A 24123-nucleotide genomic window follows, 5' to 3' on the forward strand; every position below is an offset into this window, starting at 1 on the left:
CTCCCCCACCCCTCCTCAGATGACATGTCCATCCTGGGCCTCCTGCATTGCCACAGTGGAACCACCCGCAAGATGCAAGAACAGCATATAATATTTTGCTTGGGAATCCTGCAGCCCAAGGGTATCAATGTGGACTTCACAAGCTTCAAAATCTCCCCTCCCCTGACCACATTCCAAAACCAACCCAGCTAGTCCCCCCCTCCCAAACCATTCCTCCCACCTCAAGCCCCATCTCCTACCCACTAACCACATCCCGCCTCCTTGACCTGTCCGTCCTCCCTGGACTGACCTATCCCCTCCCTAACTCCCCACCTACATTCACCTTCACTGCCTCCAACCCCGCCTCTTTGACCTGTCTGTCTCCTCTCACCCTGTCTTCTCCTTTGTCCATTTTCTATCCGCCGCCTCCAGTCTCCCTATTTATTTCAGAATCCCCTTCCCCTCCCATTTCTGAAGAAGGGTCTCGACCCGAAATGTCAAACTTTCCTGCTCCTCTGATGCTGCTTGGCCTGCTGTGTTCATCCAGCTTCACACCGTGTTATCCCAGATTCTCCAGCATCAGCAGTTCCTACTATAAACTGTAACAGCAGTTTTGTTTCTTTTAGTGGAGAAGTTCTATGTGGTTGTAAGTCTTTGGTACAAATTTTATCTCTCTTTTTGACTGAAAAATGTTTTAAAAGTTAATTCATCAGAACTAAGAATGTTCCTGTAATCATTCATGTAGAGCACACATTGCCTTAGGTCTTTGAGCCTATTTAAATAGACACTCCCATTCAAACCAGTTCAAACAGGTTTCTGTTGCTGCAATTTGACTGAAGGGTTGGGCATTTTCGGTGGGTTTGGATACCTACTTTGGTGGGATTACTGTGGTGAGCTTGCAAGTTTCAGCAAATACTTGTAAAATCTTCCTTTGCAGCCTTAACCAAATACTCTCTCGGATTCTCCTAAACACTGGATTCCTAACAGGTTGTTTCCAAAATATCAACACTAACTCCGAGCGAATCATTGTAAACAAGATCTGCTTTTGGCTTCTGATCTGAAAACCAGTAACTGCAAAGGCTGGGATCTCTTTCTTTTAAATTGTGGTTTTCCCTTGGCTGTAGTAAGGAAACTAGCTGTATACTGGCACTGAGCCTGACTTTTCTACAGCAACACCCACATAGGTTGGCTTAGCACTTTTATGCTACTGAAATATCCCATGCTTTACAGAAGCATAATCAGACAAAAACTGAGCAAAAGAAGCAGACTTCAAAGTGTCTCTGAAAGCTCGGTCATGTATGATCTTAAAGGTGGCAAGAGATGTTGAATAGAAAATTTCAAGACTTTGAGACCTAACTAGCTAAAAGCTTGGACTCAACTGGTGGGGAAATTGATGGAGGCATGTCAAGGAGGCCAAAAATGGAGCAATGCAGAAATCTAAGGAGTGTGTGACTGAATGATGTTGGAGGTAGGCAAAACAATGCCATGAGGAAATTTGACCACGAAGATGAGAATTTTAAAATGAAGGAGTTGCCTGTCGGGGTAAATTAATAAGTAAAGCGGGGACTTGATGCATATCAGGACACATTCATCAGGATTTTGGATGTGCTGAAGTTGGCAAATGGAATATGAAATAATTAAAGCAAATATGCATGCTTCGTGTGGTGTTTGAATCATCACAACTTGCTCCTGTCTTTCTCACCATCACTATCAGAACCTCACACAGTTGCATAGCTCAGTGTTTTCCCTAGATGCAACCCTGAGTGGTCAGAGTTAGAAATACTCTGTTGGACAAACTAAATGCCTGGCCTTAATTATACCAAGTTGTTTTGGACATGTTCATTCCTGTGTTTGTTTTTAAAAGAACGGTTTATCCCTCTGTCCAGCATATCTTTCCAAAGGTCACAAGATGTCTTTAGACATTTTTTTTGTTTCCTTCTTTTGTCAGTTTTACCCTCACTAACCTTGCAGGTGGAAGCTAATTTCAGTATCTCCTTGTGCCGTTCTGATTTAAGTTGATAACTTTGCATTGACCAGAAGTTAGGTGCCTCCACCTTTTATGCAGGAAGGCTAGGAATTGTATTCCTTTAGGTGCAATCTGAAATAGTCACAAGATCTGGATTTTACTTTGTGGTTTGGGCAAATGAGATCTTTAGGTGTGGATGCTTTCCCCATATATTCTACTGTTAATATAGTTAAACAGTAACTATTTTTGAGTTGGCATGCCCTCTTCAAGGCTGCTATTAATTCTTAATTTTGGAAACTGACCATGTAGTGCTCTTTTTGAACTGGTAGTGTAGTTGTGAAGCGACTTTTGGCACACTTGTTTGAATGTTGTTTTCCATTTTTGTTTTGCCATTATTGACAGTAAGCAGCTGTTTTGTGTTGGCTCCTCCTCCCAACCATGTTCTCCCTGCCCCACCACGACCACTTCAACGTTGCCCTGTGTTGCACATTTTGTGGTGTCCTGCTTACCCAAAAGCTTCATGAGGAGCATGCTTAATGTCTCCTTACCATGATGTTGTTTATTTTCTTGTTTTCTGTAGACCTGAATTTTGAGACTCATTCCATCCAAATCAGTTTTGATGTGTAATTGTAAGGGCCCTGCATGTGTTGGAACAGTTCAATTTAGCTGTATTTTTCTCGTGTGGCTTCAAGAGAGCATATTCAAATTTTGTGAAGCTTTCTCTTTTGCACCTGGCTTTCAGGTTTTTTGGAAGTTGTTTGCATTTCTTTTATTTCAGGGGCAAGGAGTGATATTGTGTGATTATGTTGTGGGGGAGGGCAGTGAAAGAATGAGACCATGTGAACCTCCAAAATTGGGCCCCAGGATTAGGTGTCTCCCATTTCTTATGGGGGTTAAGAGATACTTGGTAGTTTTAGGGTTTAGGTATGCATATTGGTATTTGATGTATATACTTGTTAAATAGGGAATTTCACTTTTTCACACTGGAGGGAGGTCCTTGTAAGAAGCCTGAGAGGCCAGGTTTTGGGCAGGGTCTTCCAGTAAAGAGACAATTTGTGGACCTTGTAGGTTACTGGCCTGTTTAGTGGTGTAGGCAAGGTGGCAGTGGCAATAGAGCCAGGGACTCTGTTGTTGGCATGTTGTTGCTCTTCGCAGAGTGGAACATTGAGAACTGGAACACCTCACAAAGACGTTGAAGAACCTCTTTCGCTGTGCTTGAGACCCCAATTTGATGATGAACTCTGACTTAAGCAATTTATTTTTATCCTTATTGTACCTCAAAATGGCACTGAAATTGGCGATAAAACACTTGTCACTGTATCTTCAAGATATGTGTAACAATAAATAAATCACTTATTACTCATTAATGAACAATGCTTCATTATTTTCTGGAAGATGACTGAAGAAACATAACACGACAATAGTTATCTTGTCAATAGCCTCTCTGGGAGTCAGTTAGTATCAGGATCGAGCAGATGCTGCATGCATGCAACATGATTTAATTTTATTTTTTCTCCCCTGCATTCTCTGTTGTTCTTAGACAATATAATCACAAACATGACTGCTTTTATGACCCTTTTGCTATTGTGTTATTTTGCTGCAAATACGCATTTTTGGACTAATCCACGTGAAGATCAAGCTTATGCATTGTGTTAAGTAGGACAATGTAGCTTTGCCTGCAACATGTATTTTGCAGAGATAGTAGCAACTGCAGATGCTGGAGAATCTGAGATAACAAGGTGTAGAGCTGGATGAACACAGCAGACCAAGCAGCATCAGAGGAGCAGGAAGGCTGACCTTTTGGGCAGAAATGGAGAAGGGTCTCGGCCCAAAATGTCAGCCTTCCTAATCCTCTGCTGCTTACCCTGCTGTGTTCATCCAGCTCTTCACCCTGTTATCACATGTATTTTGTAAGGTCTTTTTTGGCAGATTGGTGAGGTGAAAGCAGATTGTCCTCCACGCTGCACAATGTGTCTTTCCATAAAGTTTTAGATATCATTAATTAACCTTATCAGACATGCTATGCCACATCTTTTAAGGAGGTAGGCTTCCTTTTCCAGGAGTAGGGACACTACCATTGTTTAAAAAGAGCTCTCTTGAATGCAGATTTCACCATTTGCATGGAAATGGTGAAATGTTAGCCTTTCAGAATGGGATTTCTTTATTCATTCACGGGATGAGGGGATCACTGAGTAGGCAGCATTTATTGCCCAGAAAGCAGTTGCTGTGGGTCTGGAGTCAAATATAGGCCACACCAGGTAAGGACGGCAGTTTCCTTCCCTAAAGGACATTAGTGAACCAGATTCACAGTCGTCACTAGACTCTTAATTCCAGATATTTATTGAATTCAAATTCCACCATCTGCCATGGTGGGATTTGAACCCGGGTCCCCAGAATGTTATCTGGGTCTCCGGATTAATGGTCCAGTGATAATACTACTAGCCCAGTGATGTTACCTCTGCACCACCACCACCTCCTTGACCTGAGTATCCTTAATCTGTTTGCACATGTAATGGCACACCTCTAGAACGGGTAGGACAAACCCAGATGTCGAGCCTAAAGGTAGGATATTACCACTGTGTCACAAGAGCCCTCAGGATATACAGTTGGTTTGGTTTAAAATATAATCTCAAAAGACAAAGGGCTAATAGTTACAGAAATGTTCATAGGCCTTTATTCAACTCTTGGAACAAGGATTCAAGCAACTTGTAAAATTATATGCAGCAAAAGCACTTTTAAAGCTAGTTGAAATCCAATAAAAGTAACACTTAACTACACAATGTTGCATATTAGGACACGTGAACACTGCCAACCTCTTCCCAGTTATCCACTGAAATAGAGTTCCCACTCCCTTAACGTGTCTCCCCCACACCTCCATACAAACAGGAGAGTTCTGACTTAATTAATCGAGAAAGCTGGCTTCTTCAAAACTGTATGAAAATTACTGCATCCTTACTCATTTTTTTGTGTATCTCTGCGGAGTTGCTTGTGACTATCCATTTTACACATTGTACTAGCTAACTTTAATGTGCCCGCAACCTTTTTCTTCTTGTGACCTGTACTGCAGCAAGCTTAATTTTTTAGTTTGGTAGTGTTAGCTGTTGTAGCTAGTGCTAGAATTCTTGCCATTTTGTCAAAACAACACATACGTATCATGTTTCCTCACTTATTTGTGAAATCAATTTTTCCACAAGTCTGTAGATAAATGCCTCAAGATATTTTATATAGTGAAGGTAAATTTGTTCTAGAAATGCAGTTCATTGTTTTTAGTTGAAGACTAGATTCTTTCAAAATGGAAGATTGTAAAATTTGTAGAAAAGGACCCTACTGCTCTCTGCTGGCCACAACTTAGAATTTTTTAATGATATTGTTTAAATTCCAATATCTTCTTGAAGAAGCAGGGGTTGTTGTTGTCCAGCTGGTTTGGAATACACCCCTTTTTATCCAGAAAAGCAGAGGTGTTGAGGAGCAAAAGGTTAGAGAGCAGTCCTTTGCTTAGATCAGGCCGTTGGTATAATTGTCACTATGCTTTCTGAGCATTCTCAGTGGGAAGCAAAAGGACGTAATAGCCTGAAGTCTTTAGCAATCAGATTTTAGAATTTATTTTCTCATACAGCTCGTTGCAAGAAACCCGTATGCCCATCTATATGGGTGGGACATGAGCGAAAAAACAACTAAGATTCTTTTTCAAGTTGGCAACATGTAACCAATGGAGTTCCTCAGGGATCTCTGTTGGGACCACAACTGTTCACAATATATATTAATGACTTGGAGGAAGGAAGCAAGTGACTTTAGCCAGTTTGACTGCTGACACAGTTATAGGTGGAAAGGCAAGTTGTAAGAGGGATGTAAGCAGTTTAGAGAGAGATTGATTGATAGGTTAAGTTAGTGAGTTTAAAAAGTTGGCAAATGGAGTATAACGTGGCCAGATGAGAAGTTCATTTTGGGAGAGAGAACAGTATTTAAATGGGGGGAGAAAAAGACTGCAGAACAAAATGTCTTTGGTGTACTTGTACGTGAATCATAAAGCTGGCAAACAGGTGCAAGAGGTAATCAGGAAGGCTAATGGAATATGCACACTTATTTTATGGGCATTGGAGTACAAGAGTAGGGAAGTCTTACTGCAACTTTACAAGGTGCAGGTAGGACCACATTGGAAGGACTATGAGGAGGTTTGGACTCTTTATTTAAGGAAAGATCATTTCATTGGAGGCAGGTCAGAGAATGTTCACTGGGATGATCTCTGTACGGAGGGATTGTCTTATGAGTAAAGGCTAAATAGAGATAAATAGGGCCCTACTCCCTGAAGTTTACAAGAGTGAAATCACATTGAAACATATAGGATTCTTCAAGTATTTACGCTGTCAAGCACTTTAAGTTTTCAAAGATTTGTAGCTTGGGTTGTGGATGAGTTGTAGACATGCGCATCGATCCGGTAGGTTTGGTTGCAAACAATTCATCACGCTACTAGGTAACATCGTCAGCGTGCCTCCGGTGAAGTGTCGGTGTTCTGTCCTGCGTGTTATTCATATGCTTCAGTTTGTTGTGGTATCAAACACCCCAGCAAACTGAGGTGTGTAAATAACAATTGGGACAGAACACCAACGCTTCACTGGAGGCACCCTGATTATGTTACCTAGCAGGGTGACAAAATATTTGCAATCAAATCCACTGGCTCGGCAAGCGTGTCAGCAACCTCAGGGTAAATACTTAGAGGATGTATATCCTTGTGTGAGACTCTGGGACCAGAGGGTATAATCTCAGAATAGAGGGGTGGCAATTTAAGACTGATGAGCAGGAATTTCTTCTGTCAGAGGGTTGTAAGACTTTGGAGCTCCCTGCTACAGAAAGCTGTGGGGCAGCCCCTGTGTGTATTTTTAAGACCGAGATAGGTAGATTCTTGATCAGTAGGGTTATGGGGAAAACGCAGGAAAGAGCCTGGCCTACTCCTGTTTCTAATTCTTATGGTCTTGTGGTCACTCACCATCCTGTCTTGGACACATATCACTGTCCCTGGGCTAAAGGGGACTCCCTTCCTAACAAACCATGGCTGTACCTAAACCAAATGGACTGCAGCAGTTCTAGAAAGCAGCGCACTACCTCCAACTCAAGGGTAATTAGGGATTGACAATAAATGATCCCCGAGCCATTGCCATTCTCATTCATGAATGAAAAAAATGTCAGTATGCAGGAATGACAGAAAAATGTATAGTGTCTAAATGAAAGCAGAAATGCGATGAGTATGTCTTCATTCCCTTTTAATTGCTAGTTAGAACTCTGAATACTCACATTAAGAAGAAGAGGCTAATGTACAGCCTCTTTTACAGTGTAGTAGCATCATTGTAAAAGACAGGGTACAATTAGAACATAACGACCTTTTAAAAGGGGAGGGGAAGAGGAAAATATATAAACTTCTGTGAGATGTCTTTTATATTTTTGCCTGCAATAGACTCTGATAGCCATGGGGTGGCAGGAGTGCAATTCATGGCTGATGTAATGCCAAGTTTGAAGACAGCAGAATGGAAGGATTTGATCAGTGAATGTAACATGCTAAAGTAGAATCTTTTTCTTTAAGTTATAGTTGTTACTTATAGTTATGCAGAATAATTCTCGTCATTATCTTAGTTCCTAAAAAGCATGATTGGCTGAGAATATTTGGGGCGCCTTGCAGTTCTGAAAAGTGCTGAACAAATACAACTTTGATTTTGAGAAAATAATTCATTGATTTTTTGGTTTTGGTCAGGAAGCTCCAAAGTAGAGGGAAGTGAGGGCTATTCCTTGCATCAGTTTTACCCCTTTGTCTGAGTTCCTCCGATTTTGGCTCCTCGGATTAGGCCAGAAATCAAACTGATACAGAGCCCAGCCAGCATGGTTCCAGGTTCTTGCCTTGCTTCTGCTGTGACCAAATGAATCAAACACATTAATTTTGTGTGATTTTAAAGTAATGGAACTGTGTGACAGGAACCAAGGAAAGAGAGATAATGGGAACTGCAGATGCTGGAGAATCCAAGATAACACAGTGTGGAGCTGGATGAACACAGCAGGTCAGGCAGCATCTTAGGAGCATGAATGCTGACATTTTGGGCCAGAAGGGTCTAGGCCCAAAACATGAGCTTTTGTGCTCCTAAGATACTACCTGACCTGCTGTGTTCATTCAGCTCAACACTTTGTTATCTACGAACCAAGGAAATCTTTCCTTTCCTAATCCTGTCTGCCCTTCCAGATCTGGTATCTGGCCTTTGGGATTTTCTACAGAGAAGCAGTTTAAATAAGGAATTGGACAGACTAAGGCAGTACCACTACCTGTCATCTCTAACTGGTGACACTCATTTGTGCTTCATTCCACAGCTTTGCGTCCTATTTGTCCCTCCACTCTGAACTTTTAATTAAAACCAAAAACGTTGTTGAGCAGTTTAGAGATTTTCTTAAAAGCAAATGATGATAACTTCTTGTTTCCCTGAAAAGATTGAACCTGGTTGAGGCTTTTGTGGACGACACTGAATTACGGCAGAGCTTACAGGAGGATCTGCTTCGCCGATTTCCTGACCTTAACCGCTTGGCAAAGAAGTTCCAGCGCCAAGCAGCAACTCTACAGGACTGCTATCGGATTTATCAGGCTGTCATTCATCTCCCAAATGTGGTGCAAGTGTTGGATAGATATGAAGGTAAGAAATAACATCAAAGTTCCCTTGCGTTCAGCACATTTTTCCAAAAGGTGTTGGCTTGTGTTTTGTTTTGATGTCCCTGAAACAATTTCGGAGCAATGAAGTGTAATCTTTAATTTAAAATCCTGCTGAAAATTGAGCTCTATTAGAGGACCACTCGATGCACATAGGAGTTCCTGCAGGAGGCTCTTCTGTCTTCCTGGCTAAGGCCTGAGCAAGTTGACCTGCCAGGTCTTCACTTTGCCTTGAACTCATCCCGTCAACCCCAAAATTGAGATTGGGTGAGAAGCAGCCAAAGCGCTTTACTTGAGGTGAGGACAATTGGCTGAGCTGGAACTTGCCCAGCTCCAGCATATGTAACAGTCACCCACCATTGTAGAGAGGTTGGGGCAAGCAGGTGTGCAAGTGGAAGGGCAATTAGAGAATTTTAGGGACAATCTTGACCTCTAACCAGCCAGTAAGAAACTCAGAGCTTGTCTAATGTGACGAACACTGATTTATTTTCACAGGAGTACACACGATGTTATTGAAAGCTGTATTTATTTCCCCATTGACTGACCTTATCTCAGACTTTGGCAAGTTTCAGGAATTGATTGAGACGACATTAGACCTGAATCAAGTAAGTGGTTATATTGAGACAGTTAATGTATGAGGTTCTTTTTAAGGTTTGAATTGGGTTTGTCAAATGAGAGTGAGACACTTTGTGAGCTAAAGAAAGGGAGAAGTTTAGACATATCACCTCTTGATAATTTCCGATTCTAGTGTTAGCTGACAGGCAAATAAGGAATTTGATTTTGTTTTCCAGTATTTTTCACAACATTCTATGTGGCAACTAATTTAAATTGAAATTTGGAGAGACTTTAAATTCCTTATAAATGATCAGAAAGTGGAAAGAGCTCATATTTTTAGTTTTGCACTATATCTGGGAAACATAAACTTAGGATATTCAGTGTAATTCAGTTTGTTGTTTGGCTGTTGTGCTGATGGCTATACCCCTGGACCAGCAGAGAAGCTGTATGTAACGCATTATAAGGGGCTGAAGCTGCACTTGCTGTTTGACCAGGAATTGCTTTGAGCATCTGAGGGCCATTCCCAGGGCAGTATGATAGATAAAGATTTATTTGGACAGGAAAAACAAAATAGTTAGAAAAGTACTTGCTCCAGGTAGACTGTTGGGCTCTGTTGTTTGCCTTTTGTAAAATCATGCAGTGAGATTCATGATTAGCACTGCCTTTACTGGTACGAAAGTGATTGTTTAATGATGAATTCCGCAAAATACAGAAAAGCAAATCACTTGTCAAATGATGTAAGATAACAAGATGTAGAGCTGGATGAACACAGCTGGCCAAGCAGCATTATAGGAGCAGGAATGCTGATGTTTCAGATTTCTGAAGGGTCTAGGCCCAAAACGTCAGCCTTCCTGCTCCTATGATGCTGTTTGGCCTGATATATTCATTCATCTCTACACCTTGTTATCTTGGATTCTCCAGCATCTGCAGTTCCTATTATCATTGTTAAATGATTTGTCAGGATATGTTTCTGATTCTACTACCTAGCAGTGACTAAACTTCAGAAAAACTTCATTGACTATGAGACACTGGATGCTTTCAGGTTATAGAAGGCTTTATTCAAATATATACATCCCTTTTGTTGTTTTATAGATAATTACTTTTTGGTCGCCGTCAGTTCCAGTTTTGTGCACTTGTTTAATTTTTATGACTTCCTTCCCGTGTCCAGTTACAATAGAAAGGGAGAGCCAAATTTTAGCTCACATGTGTCGTCCAATCTCTCTTTGCAAAAAAGTAGAGATTGAGAGTTGATGCAGCTATCTCAACCTTAAATCAATGACTTGATTTGACAGGTGGAAAACCATGAGTTCCTAGTGAAGCCATCCTTTGACCCAAACCTAACTGAACTGAGAGAGAAGATGGATAAACTGGAGAAAAGTATGCAGTCAACACTCAACCAAGCTGCCAGGGAGCTAGGTATGAAATAGATTTGAGATAAACCTGTGCTATTAGGTGGTGATGGCCTATTGGTATAGTTATTAGACTGTTAATCCAGGGACCCATGTAAAGTTTTGGAGATCCACATTTCGAATCCTACCATTGCAGATGATACATTCTGAATACAAATGAAAATCTGGAATTGAGCGTCTAACGTGATGACTGTGAAACCATTGTTGATTGTCAGGAAAACCCGTCTGATTCACTAATGTCCTTTTTAGGAAAAGAAATCTGTCAGCTTTACCAGGACTGTCCTGCATGTGACTCCAGATCCATAGACTATAAGAAATAGAAATGGGAGTAGGCTGTTTGGCCCCTCAAGCTTTCTCCACATTCAACAAGATCATGGCTGACTTAACATTCCTCATTTCCACTTTTCCTGCATATTCCTTGTAACCCTTGAATTCCCCACTGATAGGGAAATTTGGGTTTTAAATATACCTCCAGAGCTGTCTGTGACAAGGAGTTCAACTGACACCCAGCCCTTTGCTAGAAGAAATTCCTCCTCATCTAAGTCTTAAATTGATGTTCCTTTTTATTCTGAGACTACACCCTCGTGGACTCTGCCATGAGGGGAAGCATCCTCTCAGTATTTATTCTGTCAAACCCCTATATATTTCAATGAGATCACATTCTTTTAAACTCCAGTGACTAGGGTCCCAGTCTGTTTTACCTATGTTCTTAAAACAATCCATCCATTCCAAGGATCATCCTACTGAATAGTTTCTAAACTGCATCCAGTGAAACAATATCTTTCTTTAATGAAAGTGACCAAAACTGCTCTCAATACTCCACATGTCGTCTCCCCTTCACCTTGCACAGCTACTGATAAGAGCTCCCTACTCTTTTATAGCCCAACACCTTTGGAATAAAGGCCAATATTCTGTTCGTGTTCCTGATTTCCTGTTCCATCTGTGTACTATCTTGCTGTGTTTTGTCTGCAAGTACCCCAAGTCCCTTTGCAGTTTTTCTGTTGTTTTTGTTCTCCCTTCCAAAATGAACAATGTCACATTTTCACACATGCCAGTTTCTTACCCACTTACTTAACCTAACAATTATCTGTCTCTGAACTGTTTGTATCTCTCTTGTAACTTGCCTTTCCACCTATTTTGTGTCTTTTGCAAATTTGACTACAGTACATTCACTTCCTTCCACCCAAGGTCAGTAACATGTCCTGTCAACAGTTGTGATCTGAGCACTGATCCTTCTGGAAACCCTATCAGTTACAGGTTGCTAACCTGAAAAAAGTCCCTTATCCCCATTCAATTGGCTGCCTATTAACCAATTCTTTATCCATGCCAATGTACTGCCTCCCAAATCACGACTTGAACTTTCGTGAAGTACCTCTTCAGAACCCTTCTGGAAGTCCAAACACAGCACATCTTGTCCCCTCATTCTACGCTTGTTAAAATTTTCTTGAAAATCTCTAATAAATTAGACTTCATTCCCTTTCATGAAGCCATGCTGACTCTACTTGATTAGATTAAATGGTAATGTGGTTGATTCTTAACTCCCCACCGGGAAATTAAGGGTGGGCAATAAATGCTGGCCTTACGAGCAACAGCCACTTCCCGCGTATGATATTTTTTAAAAAACTGGTAATGTCAGTGAGAGTTAATAAGTGTGCATTATTGAAGAAAATGTCTATGGGAGCAAATAGGAGTAGGAAAATAAAAGGAAAGATACTTTGTAATTAACTATGTGGGTTTTTTTTTTCAAATTGCCTTATTGATTTATCTACAGGTCTTGAAGCTGGCAAGAGTGTGAAACTGGAGTCAAATGCTCAGTTGGGCTATTATTTCCGTGTCACTTGCAAGGAGGAAAAGGCTCTTCGTAACAATAAGAAGTTTAACACCATAGATATTCAGAAGAATGGAGTTCGATTCACTAACAGGTTAAAATGTTTTACTTTTAAATCCCTTGCTGTTGCCATAGTCAGTAGCTTGGATGGCGCACAGGGTCACAGAATTGTTAGTACAGAAAGACGTCATTATACCATCATGTCTGTACTGGCTCCCTGCGTACTTTAACCTGGTCCCAATTTCCTTCCTTTTGCCTTTAAACCCACACTTTTTTTTTCTATTTAAATAATAGTTCAATGCCCCTTCAAATACTTCAGTTGAATCTGGCTCTGTCACACTTGCAGGCCATACATTTGTGACCCAAACAACTTGCTGCTGTGTTTAAAAAAGGCTTTTTCTCATCACCCATTTGCAGAACTCTAGAACTTTGTGTCCTCTGGTTTTTGATCTCTTTGAGCCGGACCAGTTTCTCTGTTTCTACTCCGACCAGACCCCTGAGAACAAAATGTGCCGGAGATCACAGTGGGTCAGGCAAGAGGGCCAGTTAACGTTTTGAGTCTAGATGACTCTTCATCAGAGCTGACCTGTCCAGACTCCTCATTGATTTTTGAAGACTAGTATCACATCTTTTAAACTTCACCTTTCAACTTCTCCAGGAACATTACCCTAAACCTCTGCACACTGTCCAATACATTCATGTCTTTTCTGTAGTGCAGTTTTTCAGCTGAGTTTTAATTAGTGCACTAAATAAGTTCTTCATAACCTTCCTGTTCTTGTTCTTTATGTCCAATTTTATGAAGCAAAGGATAATTTTCTTTATTAATACTCAAATCCCTGTGCTGCTACACACCCTTTTAGAACAGAACCCCTTATTTTGTACAGTCTCCTGTTCTTTGTACCAATGTACATCATCTAGCACTCTTTCTGTCCTCACCCACCTCAAATGAAGTTGATTTGCCACCAATGAGCCCATTCCACCAACATGTCAACATCCTTCGAAGTTCTATACTGTCTTATTCTCAATTTATAATTTTCCCAAGTTTTGTGCCATCAGCAAAATTTGAAATTGTCTCCTGCATCCCAAGAACCTAATCATTTGTACACAATCAGGAAAAGACTCCCAAAACTGACTGCTAAACTCCACTGTAAACCTTCTAACCAAAAATTATATCCATTAACCCAATATGCTGTTTCCTATTCTTAGACCAATTTTGTATCTACATTGCTACTATTCCTTGAGGTCACTGTATCGCATACCTTTTTTAAAAATTAAGTTCATGTACATCATGTCAATAACCTTCACCTCATTCGCTCTCTTACTAATTTATAAAAATCCAAGTCAGTTAGACACTGTTTCATAAATCAGTGCTGACTCTTCCAGATCAATCTGGATTTTTCCATGTGACTATTAATTCTGTTCCAAACAATTGTTTCCGGAAGTTTCCCTACTAGTAAAATTAAACTGACTGGTCTCCGATTGTGGGGCTGATCTTTTCCATCTATTCTCATCAAAGATGTACGTTTGTGACCTTCCAATCATATGGCATCACCCCTGAATCTAGAGAAGATTAAAAGATAATTGCCCATGCCCCTGCAATTTCCACTTCTGATTTCCTGCAATATCCTTGGATGCGTCTCATCTACCCAGTTTCCTTGTCAGCTTTAAAACTGATGGCTTATCCAATACCACCACCTTATCAGCCTTAAACCCTTCTTGTGACTGAGTTTGCTGCTCTGTCACAGCCTGATATGTAAGGACAGATGCAAAATTTTAATTTAATGCCTCAACCAAGTGTTTTGCTTTCCAAGTGTACATCCTGTTTTTGGTCCCTGATTAGCCCTATGCCTTTTGCACTTCTTCACTATTGATGCATTTAAAGAAGACTTCAAATTTTCTTTTATATTAGCTGTCAGTATTACTTCACAATCCCTCTTTGCTTCTTGATTCTGCCTTTTTACACCTTATGAATCTTCTCTATTTGGCTTGGTCCTCAACTGCATTTACCATCTGACATGTTGTAAGCACACTTTTACTTCTTTAACTCAGTTTCTATATTCTTTACCATGTAGGAAACTCAGGATTGATTTGTCCTGCCTTTCCCTATGGAGGGAATTTACCTGCATCCAAATCCCCACCTCTTTGAAGATAGCCTGGTCAGCTACAGTTTGTTATGCCAGCATTTTGGTTCAAGTCTTGCTATTATTGTAGCCAGCTCTCCACCGGTGTAACATTCTACCCTAGATTGATCAATGTTATTTTCTACCATCATCTCGAACTTCATGATTCAATGATCACTGACCCCTAAATGTTCAGCTCACTTTCACTTGATCTACTTGGCCCATCTCGCTCCCAAGGATCAGGTCTTTTCTTGATGTATTGGGCATGTACTGATATGGAAAACTGTCCTGAACACAGTCTAAGAACATTTGTCCTTTGCTGCTTCTTACACTTACATACCTCCAGTTGATTATGCAGCTAAGTAAATTCCCCAGTCATAACCATTCTATAATGTCTGCACATCTCTCTCATTTCCTTGCAGATGTGTTCCTCTACGTCCTTCCTGCTGGCTGATGGTCTATATATTGCGCCGAGCAATGAAATATAATAATTATTTTTCAAGCCACTTGTACTTAATGTGAATCCAGATCTTCTCTTTCCTTTTGTTTTAGGAATATTGACTTTGAATCGAAATGTGCATAATACGGCATCAAACATGGTGCATTTTTCTTTCTTTTCATTCGGGGAATGTAGGCTTTTCATGGTCCAGTATTTATTTCCCATCCTTGTTCCTCATGAGAAGTTAGTGGTAAGCTGTTAACTTGAACCACTGCACAGCAGTTGGGTTAGGTATCCCCCTACAATGTGGTTAGGGATGGAGTTCCAGAAGTTAGACCCAGCAAATGAATGACAATATATTTCCAGATAAGTATGGTGTTTGGCTTGGAGGGCAGCTTGGAAGTGCAGATATTTCCATGTGTCTGTTCCTGTTGCCCTTCTGGATGGTAGTGGTTGTGGGTTTGGAGGGTGTTGATATAAAGTTCCTTGTTAAGTTGAGTTGTTGCAGTGCAGCGTGTAGATGGTGCACTCTGCTGCTTCTACGTGTCGAGGTGGAGCAAGTCACTAGTTATGGATATGGTGCTAATCAAGTGGCTGTGTCATCCTGGATGTTGTCAAACCTTTTGTGCTGTTCGAGCTGCACTCCTCCAGGCAAGTGAGAAGTATTCCATCACACTCTTGACCTGCACCTTGTAGATTATTAAGATAAGCTTTGGAGAGACAGGGGGTGTGTTACTCACGTTGTATTCGTAGCCTCTCTCCTGCTCTTATGTCCATAGTATTTAAATGACTAATCCACTTTGATTTTTAGTCAATTGTTAATCCTAGGATTAATTCTAGGCTTTCGCAAAAGAGATGTCATTCATTTAATATTAAGGGGCAATGATTAGATTCACTCATAATGGTCATTGACTGGCACTTGTGTTGGTGTGAATGCTACTGGCCACTTATTAGCCCAGAACTGCTTGTTGTCAAGGCCTTGCTGCATTTTGACTTGGACTGCATCAGTAACTGAGGAGGCATGACTGCTGAGCAATCTACAATCATCAGTGAACATTTCCACTTCTGATCTTATGATGGTGAGTTTATTCATAAAGTTCATAAAGATGGTTGGGCTTCGGATCCCACCCTGAGGAACACATGCAGCAATATCCTGGAGTTGACTGAGTCAGGATCATATGGCACAAACAGACCCTTCAGACTAACTCATCCACACTGATCAGACATGCCAATCTGACTTAGTCCTATTTGGCCCCCAAACCCTCCTTATTCATATAATCATCCAGATACTTTTAAATGTTGTAATTGTACCTGCCTCCACCATTTCCTCTGGCCGCTTGTTCCATACATCCACGACTGTCTGTGTGAAAGAGTTACCCCCCAGGTCGTCTTTAAATCTTTCCCCTCTCACTTTAAGCTTCTGCCGTCTGGTTTTGGACTCCCCCTACCTAGGAAAGAGGCCATGGCTATTCACTCTATCCATGCCCATCATGATTTTATAAATCTCTATAAGGTGACGCCTCAGCCTCTGACACTCCAGGTGAAAAAAAGCCCCAGCCTTTTCAGCCTCTCACTGTAACACAAACCATCCAGTCCCGGCAACGTCCTTGTAAATCTTTCTGTACCTCCAGCAACTGCAGTCATTTTCCTTTATGCTAGGTTCAGAGTGCATAAGTTCATTAGATATTCTTAAATATTAATTCTTCTTGATAGCTTCCATAAAAATTAAAATGTATCAGGAGAGTTGTACATGGAAGTTGAGATTCTTTTGAATTTTTAAAAAAATATGTTGGAATTTGTTTGTGCTTCAGTTGCGGTTGCAGTATTGCACTGAGATCAAACCTTGGAATGTCAGCCTGTTGTGTTGGTAAAATGAAATTTTAAGAGTTGCTCAATACTTTTTCATTGAGGAGCTGTGTTGGCCAAACCAGCCTTGCTTTGTCATCTGTACTGAATTTGCAGATCCTAGCCAGAGTTGGAATTTGCATTCTGGTTGTCCTCACAACTGCAGACGAGGAGTGCAATGTGGGGAAACAGTGTGCAGATTAATCAAGCCAGGACCTCTTTCCTGATTGCGGTTTAACTGTAGTAGGGATATATTTTTACCTGTGATTCTTTGTATTCTTTATGGCTATCCTCCATTCCTCTATATACTTTATTATGGTTGCCAATCGTCGTGACATCATGGTCTAATTCTGCATATCTCTAACCAGCACATGCTCCTCCAAATTTCTCTTGTATCCACTTGGCTTCTAAGACACAGCATAATCTTTGACAAAGTTCAGTAAGCAAGGTATGAATATCCATGTTAATGCCACCCAGTATTACCTCTTTCCGATAGCGGTGTAAACTATGCCTATACTTTCCAGCAAGTAATTCTATAATGCCCCATTATAAGGGGTATAGATATGGCGTATAAGAAGCGGCTTTATCAGTAACCAGTGGACATCGCTTTTTCTGCAGTGCACATCGGTTTCAATCTAAGAGGAAAGTTGGAAAATTCTTTTGCTGGGAGGGTGGCCCAAGTCTGGAGCACATTGCCTGAAAAGGGTTGTTCAGTTAGAAACTCTCAACATCTAAACAGTGCTTAAATGTTCATTTGTGTTGGCTTAGCCTCATGGGCTGTGGGCCAAGAGCTGGAAAATTGCATTAGTGTAATCAGATCTTTGGCATTTGAGATGATGAGCAGAGTGGCCTCCTTCTGTGTTGCAAATACAAAGTCTATAACTTGAGAACTGATCAAAAAGCATAGCCGCTGTGCGCTATAGATCTGATCTTGCAGATAGGGGTCAGAGCTGAGAATTGGAGCATGACTTCACAAACCACTTCTCTAATTTTAATGAATGTTTCATCTGCAGAATATTAAAATTTAATTAGATAGTTTGAGAAACCAAATACTGTGTTATGAGATGTGAAGTGAACATTCTGTTCATGCAGAGCCAGAGCGTAACCTTATGACATAACCATGCATAGCATCACAGAAGGAAACCATTCAGCTTATCGCTCCTGCACCAGTTCATCACACAAGCTCAAGATCAGAAGGGTAAATGAAGGCTTTTCCTTGTTTTAGGAAATATCCTTTCTCACAATTCATCTAAATCTCAATCAAGATTGTACATACCGGACACCTACATAGATAGGCTGTGTCCTGAACATACCATTCTTAATATCACTGGAGCATATCCTGGTTCATTGTTGAACGGTCTATCATGTATAACATTATCATTGTACAGTGCATGACAAATGGCGAAAAGCTTTGAGCTCTGCTTGCCAAGTGTAAAGATGAAATATCCTTAAAATGTGCTGCTCTGGTGCTGAATTTGTGGAATGTGAGCTCAACTTTTTTTTCCTTACTTGTAGTAAGTTGACCTCCTACAATGATGATTACATGAAGAGTAGGGAGGAGTATGAAGAAGCTCAGAATGTGATTGTTAAAGAAATCATCAATATCTCAGCAGGTAAGATGTTCTGAAACAAGTTGCTCTGTGTGTTGTTAACTGAAAACATAGAGAGATCCTACTGATCTGTTCATTTGAATGTTAATGGAATTGTTCCACATTTTGAAAGAAGAGGGTGTAGTTCTTCCTTATAGAGTATCGATCATTATTTCACCCTTGAAGACCATCATTCTAAACACAGCAGCAAGCTTTAAAAAGAGAGCAGAGAGTGGTGAGAGGCTTCATCCTAAACACAGTTTTGAGAGAGGAGAAGCAACAGCAAACTTCCTTCTAGAGTTGCTGAGCTGAGTTTCACAAAATGTGTGGGATATCATGGAAGTTAGGAGTTGATTCTTGTTGCACAGCTGCTGTTTGGTACTGTTACAATCTGTTTTTCAAAACATCCAATTCTACTGCAGAAGAGAGAGCTAATTTGTCAAAACATATAAACACAGAAGACCTTCTGGAGAAGAGTCACCAGACCCAAATCATTAACTCTACTTACTTTCCATGGATGCAGCCAGATATCGTTTTTGTTTAAAATAATTTTCTACTTATTCTAAATGTTGGTTAGGTAATTGAACGTGAGGTACGGCAGGGGAGTTCAGTCCTATGTGTGGCATGGCCTGCAATGTGCAGTACATCTTGGATCCGCCTGGCAGTCTGGATGACCACATCTGTAGGAAGTGCCACTGTTTAACCAGCTTGAATGTCACCCAGTGGTGCACAGTCATGAGGGTTTAGTTTAGGTAGATGGCATGTTTTTAGACATGGCCACCCTTCTTAACAAAGAGGGCTTAACAAGAGAAAGAATTAGTGACCACCAGTCAGAAGAATGAAGGCTACCAAGTAGTCTGGAAAGCCCCAGAGTGGCTCACTTGAGAAAAGTTTGGAAATGGTAGAGTAACAGTTTCTCTGGAGTGTGCAGCCAGAGTCCAGTTGCACGAAGAGCAACATTGGTCGGAGACTCAATTATGAAATATACAGACAGGCCATTCTGCATCCATTGAAGTGACTCCAGTGTGGTTCTGTCACTTCCCTAGGGCCAAGGTCAAGGATATCTCTTGCTACATGACCCCCTAAAAGGGAAAGGTAAACAGTCAAGGATTGTGGTTCACATCAGGACTAATGACCTAGGTAGAAGGAGGGATAAGGCTCTGCAGTGAGAATAAAGGGGAGGCAATGGCCTAATGGTATTATCACTGGACTGTTAATCCAGTACTCCAGGTAATGTTCTGGGGACTTGGGTTTGAATCCCACTGTGCCAGATGGTGGAATTTGAATTCAATAAAAACAATCTAGAATTAAAAATCTAATTATGACCATGAAACAATTGTTGATGTTTGGAAAACCCATCTGGCTCACTAATGTCTTTTAGGAAAGGAAAATGCCATCTTTACCTAGTCTGGCTGTATGTGACTCCAGACTTGTAGCATTGTGGTTGACTTTTATGGGCATAGGGCTGGGTAATAAATGCTGGCTTAACCAGCAATGCCTTCATTCTGTGAATTTTCTTAAAATTGAGGAGCTAGTGTCAGATTGAAAAGAATGACCTCAAAGATTGTAATTTCTAGATTACTCCTGGTGTCACCTGCTGTTAAGTATCATAGTACGCTGTTAGAGCAGCTGAATGTGTGGCCGAAGAATTGTTGCAGGAGGGAATGCTTTAGATTCCTGGATCACTGAGTGCGTTTCAGAGGAAAGTGAGACCTGTACTAGCCATATGGGTTATGCCTGAACCATAGCAGGACTTAACTTCCTTGTAAGGGGTTTGCTAATGATGTTATAGAGGATGTGACATTGCAGAAATTGACTCGTTTGTGAATATCACAATGATGGATGATTAGAAAGTTCCTCAGTCAAGAATGTGGGTAGACTGATCAAGCTGGTAAGGGTTCATATGATCCAGAGTAGTTTGGCACATTGGATCCAAAATGGCAGTGGCAGGAAATGGAGGGTAATAGTCAAAAGTTGTTTTTATGACTGTGAGCTTGTGTCCAGAGACAGGATTCAGTGCTTTGTCCCTTGCTATTTATCTGTATTAATGATCCAGACACAAATATAGGAAATTTGATTAATAATTTTACAGACAGCTTAGAAACTGGTGCTGTGGCAGCTGGCAAGGAGAAAAGCTTTAGACTACAGTTTGATATAGTCCGGCTGATCAGATGGTTAGAACAGTAGGAAAAGGCATTTAAACCTGAAAAGTGAGGTGGTGCAGTTTGGGAGAACTATTGAAGAATTACCGACATTTACTCTGAGCCCATAGACTCCCCTAGCTGCCTTGACTACACCACCTCCCACTTTGTATCCTGTAAAAACTCTGTCCCATTTCCCCAAATCCTCTGTCTCCGTCGCATCTGATCTGACGAGGAGACATTCCATTCACGAGCATCTTTTTTAAAGAATGTTCATTTTCCCCCATCTGTCATCCAGACAGCCCTCTATAGCACCTCCTCCAATCCCCGTTCCACAGCTCTTAACCACCATGCCCCCCCCCCCCCCCCAAACATAATGAAGGTAGGATCTCTCTTGTTCTCATTTACCACACCACCAGCCTCCACATCCAGCATATCATCACCATACGCTTCTGCCTACGCCAATTAGACCCCACACCTGGAACATCTTCTACAGGGCCATTCCTTATTTCGTGCCACCGTTCTCACCGCCCTCTCCAATTCGCTCGGTACCATCCCCTGTAACTGTAAAAGATGCAACACCTGCCCGCACATCACCTCTGTCACCTCCATTAAAGGTGTTAAACAACCCTTCCAAGTGAGACAGAACTTTACCTGCATCTCTTCCAACCTAGTCTGTTGCATCTGGTGCTTTCAAGGTGGTATTCTCAACATCGGAAAGACCAAATGTAGATACGGTGACCGTTTTGCTGAGCACCTCCACTTGGCCATAACAACCAACCTAACTTGCCGGTCACCACTCTTTTTGACTCGCCGTCCCAATCCCTCTCCGAAATGTCTGTCATCGGCCTCCTCTAGCATCACAGTGACGCAAAAAGCAAATTTGAAGAACAGCGACTCAGCATTGAGTTCTCCAATTTCAAATAACCTTGCCACCTATTTCCTGCCTCCCTTCCAATCCACCCCCCCTTCCATTTTGCCTTCTGACCCTCCCAACCACCAATCTGATTCATCCCTCCCATTGACCGACACTTTTATCTCCTGTGCACCCATCGCCATCATTCTGTCTCCACCTTTTTCCTCAGTACCCCAACATCCAGCCCTGACAATAGGTAATACCTGAAACATTGACTACCCCTTTCCTCCAGCTGCTGCCTGCCTTGCAGTGTTCTTCCAGCCTCCTGTTTGCCTACAAAGAAGAATACGCGATGAATTCTAGGACTCTAGAAAGTACAGAGTATCAGATTTACCTCTGCATGTCCACAGATCGTTAAAGCAGCAGGAACAATGGATGAGGTGGTTATGAAGGCATATGGGATATTTGCCTTTATTTGTCGAGGAATTGAATAAAAGGGCAGGAAAGTTATGATTGGATTGTGCAAGACATTAGTTACCAGTTGATAATGGGAACTGCAGATGCTGGAGAACTCAAGACAACAAAGTGTGGAGCTGGACGAACACAGCAGGCCAAGCAGCATCTCAGGAGCACAAAAGTTGACGTTTCGGGCCTAGACCCTTCATCAGAGAGGGGGATGGGGAGAGGGAACTGGAATAAATAGGGAGAGAGGGGGAGGCGGACCGAAGATGGAGAGAAAACAAGATAGGTAGAGAGGAGAGTATAGGTGGGGAGGTAGGGAGGGGATAGGTCAGTCCAGGGAAGATGAACAGGTCAAGGAGGCGGGATGAGGTGTTAGGTAGAAAATGGAGTTGCGGCTTGAGGTGGGAGGAAGGGATGAGTGAGAGGAAGAACAGGTTAGGGAAGCAGAGACAGGCTGGACTGGTTTTGGGATGCAGTGGGGGGAGGGGACGAACTGGGCTGGTTTTGGGATGCAGTAGGGCAAGGGGAGATTTTGAAACTTGTGAAGTCCACATTGATACCATTGGGCTGCAGGGTTCCCAAGCGGAATATGAGTTGCTGTTCCTGCAACCTTCGGGTGGCATCATTGTGGCACTGCAGGAGGCCCACGATGGACATGTCGTCTGAGGAATGGGAGGGGGAGTTGAAATGGTTCGTGACTGGGAGGTGCAGTTGTTTGTTGCAAGTTACCAGTTGAGCTGGAGCACTGTGTGCAATCCTGGTTATCTCAGTATTGGATCAACGTGATTGCACGAGAGAGGGTGCAAAAGAGATTCAGAGTGTAGCATTACAGCAATGAAGAAAGATTAGAAAGGCTGTGGCACTGTCCCTGGAACAGAGATAGCTATGGAGAGACCTGAGTGCAAAATTGAGGGCCATAGGTAGGGTAGATAAGAATTCTCTCCCCGTAGTAACCAGGGACCATAGATTTTAAAGTAATGTGCCGGATGTTTAGTAGGGATTTAAGGAAGAATTTTTCACCTAGAGGCTGGTGGATACGTGGAACTCACTGCCTTGAAAGGGTGGTAGGGGCTGGAACCATCACTATATTTAGCCGATATTTAGGTGAACACTTGAAGCTGTGCATTCTGCAACGCTGTGGGCTAAGTGCTGGAAAATATAACCAGTAATTGGTGCTTGATGATCGGCATGGATACAAAGGACTAGGAGAGCCTTGCCACAACTTCTGTGACAACTCTGAGCAAGTAGATGTAGGATGTGTCAATTTCAGAAAGGAATTCCAAAAAATAAAGATGATTCAAAATCAAGAGCTTATAGTGTCAATGTAGTGTATTAACACAGATTGGCCATTCTTCAGTTGACCAAAAGGGCGTAGGGGTAAATTGGGCATTTTTGAGTGCAGCGGTAACTAATGTGCTGTGAAGATCAGTGCTGGGCCTCGGCTATCTACAGTCTAAATTAATGACTGGGATGTTAATAAGCAGAATAATGTTATCAAAATTTTATAATGATAGATTTCTATGTGTAATACTATATTGCAATGAATACACAGTGCTGTAGAATGCTATAATCAGGTTAGTATGTTGTACCCTAGTATAAAACCCTTCTGAGGATGTGCCATTCGACCCAAAAATGTTAACTCTGATTCCTCTCCACAGATGTTGCCAGACCTGCTGAGCTTTTCCAGCAATTTCTATTTTTATCTTTGATTCATAGCATCTATAGTCCTTTCTGTTTTTATTTTAAACGATTTCCGTATTGACATTCTGCAAGATTCATCCTAAGAGTTGACATGCTGGTACAATGCACAGATAGAAAGACAAATGATACATTGATCCTTATTTCAAGAGGATTTAGGATGCAGTAATAAGGAATGTTTGCTACAGTTCTGCAGAGCTTTGGTAAGAACAGACCGAAGGTGCTGCATACAGTTTTGATTTCTCTCCCTAAGGAAGGATTTTAGAAATTGCTGGAAAACTTCAGCAGTTCTGGCAGCATCTATGGAGAGAAGTCAGAAGAGGCTTCTTCAGAACTGGACACTAGAATTGAAACATTAACTATTTTCCCTCCACAGAAGCTGCCAGACCTGCTGAACTTGTCCAGCAATTTCGTATTTTGTTTGTTTCACATTTCCAGCTGCACGCATTGATTTTATTTTAAGGATAAGTTTGTCTTTGAAGTTAGTGCAGCAAAGATTCACTAGATTGATTTGCATGAGATAGGTTGAGTAGTTTGGGCATGTATTCACTGCAATT

At 41.5% G+C, this 24123-nt stretch overlaps 1 protein-coding gene across 1 annotated transcript in view; it reads left to right on the forward strand.

Annotated features, from left to right (window-relative positions):
• Window positions 1–24123, forward strand: part of msh2 (mutS homolog 2 (E. coli)) — a 72820-nt gene that overhangs the window by 18865 nt on the left and 29832 nt on the right. Inside the window, exons 7-11 of the mRNA XM_048536166.2 lie at window positions 8411–8610; window positions 9120–9229; window positions 10472–10595; window positions 12360–12510; window positions 18336–18433. Of these exons, the coding sequence (XP_048392123.1) occupies window positions 8411–8610; window positions 9120–9229; window positions 10472–10595; window positions 12360–12510; window positions 18336–18433 (683 nt within the window). The remainder of the gene's footprint in view (window positions 1–8410; window positions 8611–9119; window positions 9230–10471; window positions 10596–12359; window positions 12511–18335; window positions 18434–24123) is intronic.

Source organism: Stegostoma tigrinum, chromosome 9 (genome assembly GCF_030684315.1).
Source record: "Stegostoma tigrinum isolate sSteTig4 chromosome 9, sSteTig4.hap1, whole genome shotgun sequence".
NCBI lineage: Eukaryota > Metazoa > Chordata > Chondrichthyes > Orectolobiformes > Stegostomatidae > Stegostoma > Stegostoma tigrinum.